This window comes from Saccostrea echinata, unplaced genomic scaffold (genome assembly GCF_033153115.1).
Source record: "Saccostrea echinata isolate AGI-Se365-2 ecotype Australia unplaced genomic scaffold, CSIRO_AGI_Sech_v1 ptg000086l, whole genome shotgun sequence".
Lineage (NCBI taxonomy): Eukaryota > Metazoa > Mollusca > Bivalvia > Ostreida > Ostreidae > Saccostrea > Saccostrea echinata.
Genome location: NW_026889835.1, coordinates 3,157,237 through 3,170,867, shown reverse-complemented (window position 1 = coordinate 3,170,867; position 13,631 = coordinate 3,157,237). Strand labels below are relative to the sequence as shown.

The 13,631-nt window shown below is 34.3% G+C and overlaps 1 protein-coding gene across 2 annotated transcripts in view; it reads left to right on the top strand.

The window, feature by feature from the left end:
* The window catches only part of LOC133177100 (E3 ubiquitin-protein ligase RNF170-like), a 57,407-nt gene that overhangs the window by 25,707 nt on the left and 18,069 nt on the right, over nt 1-13,631 (top strand). For both annotated transcript variants that reach the window (XR_009719603.1, XM_061312193.1), the window contains exon 4: nt 13,309-13,382. Coding sequence is in view for 1 of the 2 variants with exons in the window: in XM_061312193.1 (XP_061168177.1) it covers nt 13,309-13,382 (74 nt within the window). In the remaining variant the exon portion in view is untranslated. The remainder of the gene's footprint in view (nt 1-13,308; nt 13,383-13,631) is intronic.

The window sequence follows — 13,631 nt, the reverse complement described above, 5'->3', positions numbered from 1 at the left end:
AAGTCATCAATTGCTAGTCATTAAAATACTACTCTCTAGCTACAAGATAACTCCCGTGAATAATTTATCTAATCGGCTTATTCAACTTATCTAATTGGTAGTCTCGTTGTAGTCTTGCCAGAGTGACATGTACTGATAATTCCTCGTGTATTATAATTTACTGAACACCGAAATATAGAAAGTTCCAAGCACGTTTGCAGGGATGAAATATGGAGCTCATTGAAGATATTGTTAAAAAAAAAAGAAAGAACAAACAAAAAAGAAAAAAAAAACAATTTGTGCCTGCACTTGGGATTGAACCCAGAATTAATCTTTAACATGCCAGTCCAATACTCTATCAATCGAACCAAGGAATGGAGCCACTAGCCCAAGCTTTTAGGAATCAGTGTATCGCACAATACAAAACTGCACCCCTCCAAAGATAGGTATGTCCTCATTTCTAAAGGAGTGCTAAAACATGTAGGGTAGTTCCGGAGCCGGGAGCAATCACATTCACCCGATAAAGAGTACACAGTCACAACGCTGGGCATCAAATGTAACAGAAATCCGTTTGTGCTTGGGATTAAACCCGGGACATCTTGTTCGTCCAATCCTCTACTAATCGAGTTAATGTGTTAACCCTAGAAACCGTGTTAACCATCTTTACATCACACACTGCCGCAATATTGCATAAATATTGCATGTAGTTGAGGGAAACATCGAAAATTTTCACCGCAAGAAAACCATTGCCAACCGAGGCGCAGGCGAGGTTGAACTTGGGGTGAAAATTTTCAATGTTACCCTTCAACTACATGCAATATTTATAACATTTAATTATAGTAAATATTTTATACAAATACATCTAACGGTGAACGGGTAACGGTGAACCTTACGCGTAGTAATTCCACGCATCATTTTTTTTTAAATCACCCGTTGTCAAATAACAGGTACGTAGCATGCATCGTGAGGGGGGGGGGTAGGAGGGGGGTCTGCCCCCTTTTTAAACTGATAATATAGTATGAAAAAGTTCATCGACTTAGTGGTCTCCCTCCCCACTTTTCGTTGTAAATCCTCCGTTGCGAATGTTATTTAAAATCTTGGAAACTACCCCCTAATCCTCCCACCCCATCACCATCATCACGAAAGGTGATATTCGAGTTTGGACAAGTTTCCTTTTTTGGTCAAAGAAGCTGTCATTTTTTTTCCCCGGCTGTCTCCCATTTTCAAAAACGATGCTACGTGCATAACTTATGGTGACTGTTGCTAAGTTCTATACCATACTGGGGGGGGGGGGGGGGATCATCATTCAGATGGTAATAGTGCTTTTTAACAAATGTGACTCCACGAATCAAATTCAACAAATTAACCCAATTTACATGAAAATATGATCAGTATTATTTCAAGATATCAATTCAATTATTGCGACATTAATTTAATTCTTACGAAAGCCTATTAGGATCAAACTACGGTAAAAAAAATTAAAAGGCGTTCTAACGCCTTTTCAAAAGGCGTTATAACGCGAAAAAAGGCGTAATAACGCCTTTTGAAAAGGCGTTATAACGCGGAAAAAGGCGTAATAACGCAAATAAAGGCATAATAACGCCTTTCCAAAAGGTGTTATAACGCGAAAAAAGGCGTTATTACGCCTTTCCAAAAGGCGTTATAACGCCTTTCCAAAAGGCGTTATTATGCCTTTCCAAAAGGCGTTATTACGCCTTTCCAAAAGGCGTTATAACGCCTTTCCAAAAGGCGTTATTACGCCTTTTAAAAGGCGTTATTACGCCTTTTAAAAGGCGTTATTACGCCTTTTTAAAAGGCATTAATACGCATTTCAAAAAGGCGTTATTATGCCTTTTGAAGGGCCATTATTATGTCTTTGACAGGCCCGTGCTTTTAAAGTGGGGGGGGGGGTCCCATAAAATTGACAAGCATAAAAAAAAACAAGAACCCCCCCCCCCCCCCCGAAAAAAAATAAACTGCCTAAACTTGAAGGGAAACTTTATCTAATTTTTCGGTAAAACTTTTTTTAAATGCAATGACTTGCCCGAGTTTAACCATACTGCAACAAAATGTTAAGGGACCAAGCAATCAATTAATGATTTTTTATATTTAAACTATAGCAAGACTATTCTCCCAAAAAGTGGGGTGGGGACCCCCCCCCCCCCCCCACTCCCATTCGTACTACCGGCCTGTTTGAAAAGGATCGAGTTGTATCCAAAAATGGAAAGGCGTTATTTTAAAATAGTAAATATATGAAAGATTGAACCAAAGCCATCTTTATTTATGCAATATTTAGATTATAGTTTTAATATTATAAATTATATTATAAATTATAGTATTTTCTATATTCCTGCACATCTCGCAGACAGTTGTTTGCATTTTGCATGCATATTAAGAGAAGTCAACACTCTACTTTTGAGGATATAGGCAGAACCAGCTTTGGGCTTTGCTAGCCACGTATTAAAAATTCATGTCAAATTTGAAATATTTTTCTCTCCTCTTGGTAAAAAACAGGCAAAGTATTTGCATAGGTATAATGAGCAATTAGCCTTCAACAAAATTTCTGAAATCCATACACCTTGGTAGAAGCGTCTGGCATCAGAGAAGGACTAAGTTGGTTTAACACTGAAAATATTTTACACATTTAAAAATCTTTTTTCCTAGAAATCTAATTATAATCAGCCCCCAGCGTGGGCTAAGTAAGTCATGTATTGAAAAAAAAGAGGCGTAATAACGCCTTTGGGAAAGGCGTAATAAAACCTTTTGGAAAGGCGTAATAATACCTTTTGGAAAGGCGTAATAACGCCTTTTAAAAAGGCGTAATAACACCTTTTGGAAAGGCGTAATAACGCCTTTTAGAAAGGCGTTATAACGCCTTTTGGAAAGGCGTAATAACGCCTTTTGGAAAGGCGTAATAACGCCTTTTGGAAAGGCGTAATATCGCCTTTTGGAAAGGCGTAATAACGTCTTTTTTCGCGTTATAACGCCTTTTGGAAAGGCGTAATAACGCCTTTTGGAAAGGCGTAATAACGCCTTTTGGAAAGGCGTAATAACGCCTTTTTTCGCGTTATAACGCCTTTTGGAAAGGCGTAAATACGCCTTTATTTGCGTTATTACGCCTTTTTCCGCGTTATAACGCCTTTTGAAAAGGCGTTATAACGCCTTTTAATTTTTTTTTTTACCGTAGTTTGATCCTAATAGGCTTTCGTAAATTCTTGCAATCGAAAATCAAATTTAATTAACTTTTGCTCTCTGTAACGTATTTGTTGCGCACATCAGCATGATCTGTTCAACAGTTCTGGTTGATCTCAACAATGTACAAGATATAATTATTGTTCGCAAAAATAAATAAATCGGAAATAAAATCGATTGTTATTATTTAAACAAATCTTTTTAATTCAGACTATTCTGCCTCAGGAAAATCCAGTCGCCCGCGTGGCGCAGTGGTTAGAGCGTCTGCTCTAGAGTCGCGAAGTAAGGAGTTGATCCTTACGTCGCGGGTTCGAATCCCACTGTGGGACGTGGAGACCGGTCCTTCGGATGATATCGTATAAACCGAGGTCCCGTGTCGCAGTAGGTGCTGGCACGAAAAAGATCCCTCACTGCTCAATGGCCGTAAGTGCCGAGTATAGGACAAAATTTGCAGCTCTCCACCTGCAAGTGGTGGCGTATCCATATGAGTGAAAAATTCTCGAGAGGGACGTTAAACAACATACAAACAAAACAGGAAAATCCATTCCAAACTCAAACCAGTTCATATACATTTGTACCAACTTGCGTAAGCTCCGTTGAGGCCTTATGTATAAAGAGCTCTAACAGAACATGTACTGCTGTATACCTACCTTTTTTCGGACTCTCACATTTAGTATTAGTTTAGTTTAAGATATATTTATTCATTACAAATGAAATGGATTGAACAGCAGGCATAATGCCTATAATCGTTCTCTCCATAAGTCAAGGAACATTTAGTGTTTTCATTATATACGTCATACCTCACTTGACTAGAATCATATTAGGGTTATTAGACAGGTTTGCAGACAGGTTCCATTGTGAGCTCGCTATTTGCATGAAAAAAAAAACAGTAAAACTCTGCAGATAAAAACTATATACGTATATTTCAATAAAAATGCAAGATTTCATGTTTTCTGATGATCCTTAAAAATGTACAGCTATAATATTTAGATCCCCCCCCCCCCCGCTTGAAAGGCAGCGACAATAGTGATAGGGGTGTATGTCAGTATCACTTGGGGGCTCCCATCTCTTTTCTGCAATTCCTCCTATACCACTGAATAAAATTTAATGAGACTTTCACAGAATCTTTTTTATTACGTATACACTGTACCATTGTGCACCTCCTTTTTCATGTTCTGATTGACAGATATCTGGGGTTTCCCTCAACTAAAAAAGGACTTTGTGCTATCATATATGCAAGGCTTTGTCGCGAGGGGGGGGGGGGGTCATTTGTGAGCTCAGTGCCCACGGTACCTCTAGTTAATCTTTTTATCGAAATATCATCACAAAGAGTATATATTATATTCGTCTTGGGGACTCTACCTTGGCTATTCTACTTTAAAATTCCTTAATAAACAAAGTTAAAATTGGAATACATACAAGACTATGCACGCTACACGAACGATGTTACTTGATTAATTCTTTGTCGACAATAAAGTTTTAGCCACAGTAAATGTTACGAAATTTCACAGTCAGAATATTTCTCATCTCTTATTATTTTTTTTTTGGGGTTTCAGTACCAGACACAGGCACTTGTTTCGTAGGCACCCCTACCTATTTTTACCGCAAGGTACCTAACTCAATTTCAGGCACCCCCGCTTCAAGCTCGTATTTTGTTTATATATCAATCATTAACCTACTTTAAAATGACATCGTTCGATTCGAAAGACTTTTTCCTTGTCAAATTAATCGTTTCGGACGTCTCTGGTCGAGCCTCTTTATTGTAAACCACTCATCTCTTCCACGAAAATCACCTCGTTACAAAATAAGACTTTGAATGGGATACAAAGACTTCCGGTTGGGGTTATAAATGTAGGATAAATCCAGAGACTTACGAGTATTCCATTTCCGAGGTCAAAGTGAACGAAAGATGAACGATTTATTCGGAATTTCTCGGACGTTTTCCTTGCCATGTAAGAATTCCATTGTATTCTTTTGTTAGGTACTAAACAAAAAAAGTACATTATATATGTATAAGTAAGTAAGTAAACCATTTATTATAGTGACATGCATTATACAGTACAATGAGACACATTAAAAACAATTAAATATTCAAACACCCGCGGCCCATCTGATCTACATGTCACTTTAAACAAAAATAAATGAAATATATATATACACAAATATTACGCATAGTGTTTTTTGTACAACAAAGATTGCCTGTGCATGTATAATGGATAAAAATATTTGAGGTCTGCCTAGGAAATTTTGTTAAAAGGAAAATTACACTTTCTAGATCTGACATAGACAAAGTGGGGTTGCATTTTATGCTAAAAAATAAATATGTTCTGAAATTCGAATATTTAGTACAATGTAATAAAAAGTGGCACGCGTCTTCTACTTCATGTTTAGAACAAAACTAACATCTTCAAATGATTCTCTTTTATATCTTCCAGTTTCAACTCTAATTGGTAAAATTCCACATCAAAATTGAGCAAGAATAGATCTTTGAAATTTTGGAACATTCATTTCAAGGTAGTTTTCAGTATTAAAGTGTCTTTTGAAATCTTTATACAAACGTAATTTAGGTAGTTGTTTTATCTTTACTAGCCATTCACTCTCATAATTTAAAAACAATTTTCGTTCAAATTCAACAATGTCAAACAGTAATAACCTATTATAAACATGTTCAGAATTCACTGATTCAAACAGAAGTTTAATTTGCGACGTCCATTTATATTTATTACATTGATTTAATTCCCAAAAGAAAACATGTTTTGTTATACGGTTGTCCTCCATTGTCAGTAAACGGTTCAGGTATCGTACAGCGATTCGATCTGTACCATCTCAATGCAGTGACAGTTTCGAAAGCCCCATATTTCACTACAAGAGTCTTAAACTGGTGCTACAGAATTCAAAAAAGTTTTTCGAAAGTTGAAATCCCTATATCTTTATATGAACGAATTTTGGAAACCATCCCCCCGAAAGCACGTCCACCTGCTTTTGACAAAGTATCGGCATTATTTTGGAAACCAAGTTTTTCATGGAATAGTACGCCAAGGTATTTATAATCCGAACTGTATTGTAGAATATTATTACATGATACATTTTACATTATATTATTATTATATTGTAGTATATTTATGTTTCACAATATTTCTACACAGATATAATTAATAAATTAGGCTATTTAGTTACAGAAAAATGATCCCCGTGAAACATAGTCACAAATATCGAACTCTGTCAGTTACTGAATTAGTCTGTAAAATAGACATAGTTATTCTTTTTGGTCCATAAAATCATTACATCGCTTTCAGAACAGTAGATGGCCGATTTACTAGATGAATTACAAGCACATTTCTGTTCAAAGGCGATTCGGTGTGAAATGATGAAAAAGAGTCTCAATCAGAAATATTTTTTCATAAGTCTGTGGATGTGTCACAGAAATTATACATAATTTTCTATTATCCACGATTATTTTTAAGCAGATATATACCTTTGGACATCGACACCCCCTCCCCGTGATTGATATTCGAAGAAGATTATACAAATAGGCATCTATATTATTTTATTATAGATTCAAATTTTAAGAAATTGATATTCAAGTAATATGCTGTCATAGTTTTATAAAAACAGACAAATTATATGGCTATGGATTTTCGTGTGATCACTGAGATTTATATTCCGTATTTTTTTTTTTAACGTTATTATAAATGAAACTGAAATGTCAAATATCCAAAAAGAATTCATTAAGAGGCACGTAGTAGTTTATATGTGTGAGAGAGATTCTGTCCCCCCCCCCCCCCCCTTTCCAATGCATTTATGTGTATCAAACAAATGTTATTAAGTTTTAATTATTTAAAATATAAGTCCCACTCATTTTTAATAACTGTTTGACCGTCACAACCTATTTGTATTTTTTTCCTGGTTAAAGTTCATGTACTAAGTCCACGTGCTAGGTTTGTCAATCGAAATCACTTGACACTAGTACTGTGTTTCTGTGAAAGTCTCGTCAAGCCAAAGTATATCCAGTTTGACACCTTTTTCTTGGTCAATTCTCTATCAGATCTAACTATTTATCAAAAAATACATGGGAAATAAACACTTGGTATGATCATGACGCTTGAATTGAAGGTGTGGTAAACGCATGATTTTTCGACAATATCAACACTTTCACCACCGCATGTGTATTTCGAACTATGATTGCCAAATAACATAGAAAAATCTTTCTTAGATAAAGACCTTTTATTTCATAAAACTCATTGACTTTTTTTTTAATGTTACTTAAATTACTAGTATATTGTAAATACTATAACATGATGGATGATTCAGAAAATGAGTTGATTGAACGGCAAATATATTGGTTCAATGTAGCAGGGAACTTTTATCGCTATAACCATAGACTATAAATAAAGTAGAAGAGCTGATTCCCCTTATTAACCATACTATTAATATACGTACACTCACATCGTAACATTTAATCCATAACGTTGTCTATAATTCTCAGAACTAGTTCTTACATGTATTTCTAAAGTAACTGAAAAGCATGTTAGAAATGGATATTTTCGTAATTATGCTACAAGTGGCTAATTAATCGATAGAGATCATCTTTTCTCTATCAATAATTTGTCGTCTATGAAATAATAACAATTAAAATGTCGCAACAATTGAAATCTCTGCGTATTGTCGTACATGTATTTTAATTTAATCTTTCAGCACCGTTCGAATTAAATATACAAAGAACATTTACATACTTGTAAATACTTTTTATGTTGCATATGTCGTCCTCTAAACTGGGATTATCATAGAAGTTTTTGGACTAAACTCACATGGTGCATTGACAAAGTAGGCGAACTTCAAATATTATTAGTAGGTGAATGTAGATCTTCTTAATGTTCCACAAACAAACATAATTCGTGAAATTGTTTCAACACACAATCTTGTTAACATTGAACCGACTAGAACTTCACACACGTCGAGCACGCTTCTTGATCCAATTCTTTTATCTGTTGACATTCAAGTATGCGAATCGGGCTCTCCAACAATAGAAGTTTCTATTAGTGACTATGGAGCAACTTATATTTCGCTTTCTTACAGTATAAATTATAATCGTTCATACAAGTATAAAGTGTGGGCTTATAACAATTCAGATTTCAAAAACAAAATTCTCTTATTATTAATCGAAAATTGTGATTGGACTAAAAGCACCAACGAAGCTGAAATTAAAGACCTTGCAGCTGAAAATTTTACATCGGAATTCCTTTCCTGTGTTCATTAATGTATACATGAACAAACTATAACCGTTTGTCCTCGTGACAAGCCATGGTTTGATTCAGCGCCACGTGAAACAATAAGAATTAAAAACCGTCTTCGTAACAAAGCGCTAAAAAACTAAAAAGGGTTCCGATTGGTTCGCAAATAGAAAGGTCCGAAATTTAGTTAACAATATGAAAAAAATGCGATATCAAATTATTACAACAATATAGAAACCTACTTGGAAGATTCAAGTAATATAACAATAAGTTATATTGGAAGTTGATGAAAGATTCATTTAATATGAAATTATCTAACGAAATACCACCATGCAGTACAAATATTTACTGATCAAAGTTTAGGACAGGTAGCTTATTCAGACTTTGACAAGACTGAAGCATTAAATTCATATTTTTCATATAGTTCCTCTAATGATGATTCTAATGAAACACTGCCAAATATGTATGTGTGTAATGATGCATTATGCAATATTATCATTGATGAACAAGAAGTATTAGATAATATATCAATACTTTCCGTGAACAGAGCTATTGGTCCTGATTGCACTTTTTACTGTTGTTAATCCACGTACTACATGGTATTTAGAAAGTCTTCGTTAGAAAAGGTTTTTCCAACTTTTTGGAAATTAGCTCATGAATTTTATTCCTCTTTTTAAAAAGGATGGCGCTTTTGTGGTTTCCGATTATAGACCTGTGTCATTATCTTGTGATGTGTACCATTTCTTTGCATGCAAAAATTATTCTAATGCGAGAAGTAATCTTTTTAATCCCTTGTTCATGCTTGACGTGGTCACTAATGATATAAATCTAATATTATGTGGTGATGTTAATTTGCCTTTACAGATAAATAACAGTATATTTCCATTTCTATTTGTTTTCTCTGTGATAACTCTTTGAAAGTTAGGAAAGTTAATTTCCTGATCATTCTAAAGGAATGCAAATTTCGCCAAGCGAAAGGTCAGGAGCTAAGAAGGCCTAATATGCATGTAATTCTCGTGCGGCTGTCTTTTGTTTGACGTCAGTGGGCGGGAACTATTGAAATTGACATGTGACATGTGTGTGTAATTTAAATCTGTTAGTCTACATTTTTAAAATCTAAATTTACATTTTTATTTCAAAATGAAATGGAGATATAAGGAATCACTGTCTAGTTAGTAGAGTATGCCAGGGACATCAATGATAGTTGGAAACGTGGGATAATTTATGCATAACGGGCTTCGCCCGTTATGCAAATTATCCCACGTTTCCAACTATCGTTGATGCCCTGGCATACTCTACTAACTAGACAGTGATTCCTTAAATATTCGCTGCTGTTCATAAATTTTATTGACGAAACATTTAGATATATATACTCTTAGTTGTTATGTTATTTAAATAATCGCTTTTCACTTATATCAATTGTATTATTTCTCTTAACGACGACAGACCTAATTAATTTCTGCAATAGATTTTTATTCAAATTTTGATATGAGGTAAATTGACTTTTGTTGAGTTAAAATCAATAAAAAAAAATCATATGGTCATCGATGTAGATTTTTAATAGGGAGCGTTTCAAAAGATGGCGATGGAAATCGATACTAACTATAGGAAGTAATGGGAAATTGCCAGTGTAGGGTATTAGAGTGATCATTGAAAAAAATTCTGCAATAGAATTTTTATTCATATTAAAGGAGAATGTTAACAAGACAACTTACCAGCAAATTATGCCCAAAAATAAATGGTTCATCGGCTTTGATTTTTCAGGGGGCATATAAAACTCAGGTGTAGGACACATTTTTGAGGAAATTTTCAATGAAAATACCTTGGCCAAATAAATCATTTATTTGTATTATTAACAAATGAATATTAATCGAACTATTTACGATATTTTTAAATGAGAGGAAACGTTTGAATATCTTTAAAAGAATTAAAAAGGTATATTTTTTATCTTTTGCAATACATGACTAAGTCAATTTGATTCAAGGCAAATGCGCCGTTTTCTGCGCAGTGGCGCAAAATTTCGAATTAGGTCCGTCGTCTTTAATTTGCATGACACACTGTATTGTAATATATGGAGAGGAACTAGTAAGTTATAAGAACTTGTTTCCGATCCTTTTGATGTACTCATTGTTCAAAACAGTGCTTTGTGAACAGTTAACGCGAGTGGATGGTGATCGCTGACCGCAAAACTGTGAACATTGAACGCATGATGATCTGATGGTGAGCGGACGTTGAACACACTGTAAACGGTGGGTTAACGGAAACTGGGAAAGTAGAACATTTCCTAATATATCTGTTATACGTGTTTAGATGACAGTGTGTGCCAGACTTGCTCAGTTGATCGTGTGTATCAGCAGTGATGAGTTGACTGTGTGTGTGCTAAATGTGCTTAGTTGACTGTGTGTATTATACGTGTTTAGATGACAGTGTGTGTCAGACGTGCTCAGTTGATCGTGTGTATCAGTAGTGTTCAGTTGATAGTGTGTGTGCTATATGTGCTTTGTTGACTGTGTGTATTATAGACAGTATGTGTCAGACGTACTCAGTTGATTGTGTGCTTTAGAAGTATTCAGGTGATAGTTTGTAAATGAAAGTTTTATATTGTTTGTGTATCAGTAAACTGTACACTAGGTGTTTGGAAAGTCAAGGAATGAAATAACTTTTTTTTTTACATATTAGGTCTGATTTTATTTTTGTTGGTGTTGTATGCAGTGCTAATAAAAAAAAACTTGGCCTTTGAAAAAAATTGAAGTTCAAATTGGGTTGGAAAAACTTATTATCAAAGTTGTATTTTAAATTTATCAGACCTATGCTTGCATATGCTTCAGTTGTTTGGGATGGCTGCTCTAAACAAGATTCTGAAAAGCTTGATAAAGTACAACTTACCACCCCTAGAGTAGTAGCAGGACTATTCTTGTGTCTAGAGAAGCACTTTATTCTGAAAGTGGTTGGGAAACTTTAAAATTCGATATATTGCAAAAATGACTACTACATGTATGTTCAAATTCACAAGGGATGAGTACCTGAATATTTGCACAACAGTGTTCCCAATAAGCGTGTTCATGTATCCATATACAATACCCGTGACAAACAATTAAGATTATATAGTTACAGGATGTAGATTAGAATTATTTAAAAATTCCGTCGTATCTGATACTGCAAAACAATGGGATTAATTTAAAATTGAGGTCAGAAAAGCCATCTCAATCAATACATTTCGAACAAAAACTTGATAACAAAAAAATTAAAAATCCACCAAACGAATGTACTTTTCTTTCGGTAAGCGAGATACCAATACCATTCATACTAAGCTATGACAGTACTGTATACTAAACGATGATCCGTATAAACGAAATTATTAATAGTCCTTCATATTCATGAGGAAAACATGAAGATGTGTAACATGTGTAACAAAATTATTCTATTGCAAGAAGTAATCTTTTCAATCGCTTGTCCATGCTTGAATTGGTCATTATTGATTTAAATCTTTTATTATGTGGTGATGTTAATTTGCCTTTACAGATAAATAATAGTATTTTTGCTACTGTTCATAAATTTTATTGACGAAACATGTAGATTCTCTAGTTGATATGTTATTTGATTGCTTTTTCACTTATATCAATTGTTTTATTTTTCTTAATTTACATGACATACTGTATTGTAATATATATATGGAGAGGAACTAGTAAGTTATAAGAACTTGTTTCCAATCCTTTTGATGTACTCAATAAAATATGTTCAAAACAATGCTTTATGTACGGTGAACCCGACAGCGGATGATTAGCTCATGGTGAGCCGACGTTGAACGCACGGTGAATGAAAGATGGGCAAACGGAAAAATGGGAAAGTAAAACGTGTCTAATATATCTATATATTTCAAATTATGTTTATTTACAATTCTTGGCTGTGCTGAAATTAAGAATAAAATAAATTTATGGACATTTTCAAAGTAAATTCTCAAAAAAGATTCATTTCTATTGATATTATTGTGCTTCAATTGATAAAATTAAACGTTTTCCACTGTAAGTGTTCTCACTATGAGAAATCAAAACAGATAAGTGGGCATGCACTTTTTTGTGCGATTCGGTTGATCGGTGATCATGATGTGTTAAATCTTGTCCATAAAGAATACGTATACTTATACCTGACTATGTTAACGAGGCAGATCAACTTAATATTTCTATCTTGTTAAATTGTTTTATCTGGAGATGGTATTGTTGATCGTATGCTTTTAATTATGTTTTAATTAGTTGACTGCGTGCATCTGATGTGGTTATTTGATTGTGTGTGTCAGTTGACTGTGTGTTGGAGGTACACATTTAACCATGTCTTTAAGAAAGTGATTAGTTGGCTGTGTGTTGAACGTACTTAATTAACTGTGAGCATTCGTAGTTGGCTGTGTGAATTATACGTGTTTAGATGACAATGTGTGTCAGACGTGTTCAGTTGACTGTGTGCTTTAGAAGTGTTCAGTTGATAGTGTGTGTGCTAAATGTGCTTAGTTGGCTGTGTGTATTATACGTGTTTAGATGACAGTGTGTGTCAGACGTGCTCAGTTGACTGTGTGCTTTGGAAGTGTTCAGTTGATAGTGTGTAAATGAAAGTGTTCAATTGGTTGTGTATCAGTTTAGTGTTCACTTGGTAAGTGAAAAATCAAGGAATGAAATAGACCCTTTTTGATACATATTAGGTCTGATACGATGTTTAGTTGTTATTTTTAGTATAAAAATTAACATTTCTTCCTTCTAACTCTCTTTTACAAAAAGTGTTCATTTGCATGTGGGAAGTTAAGGTGTTCAGTCGGCACGTCATACACGTATATGTGTGTGTGTGTGTGTGTGTCATGGCTTTAAATATCTTTTGTGGGCTGTATCAACAGAATATTGTAACATCAAACTTTTTTCAGGTACCTGTATCACCACTTACTGGCAGCACGGCACATGGTTAGGAGCTGTTAGGTGTCCAGTGTGTAGACAACAGGTAATAAACATTACATTATTATCACTTAATATATTTTGAATGAATTCATTTTTACAAGGTAACAAACCTGTATTTATTTGCAAGATACAATCTATGAGTATCATCTGTATAAGTACCGGTGATTAAGTTTAAGTAAAGTTGGCTTAGATGAAATACAATTTATAATATATTTTAAATTGTTGAAAATTGTGAATACCTGCTGATAACTAGATTACATATTGTCAATAGGTACTCTAAATAATAATTTTT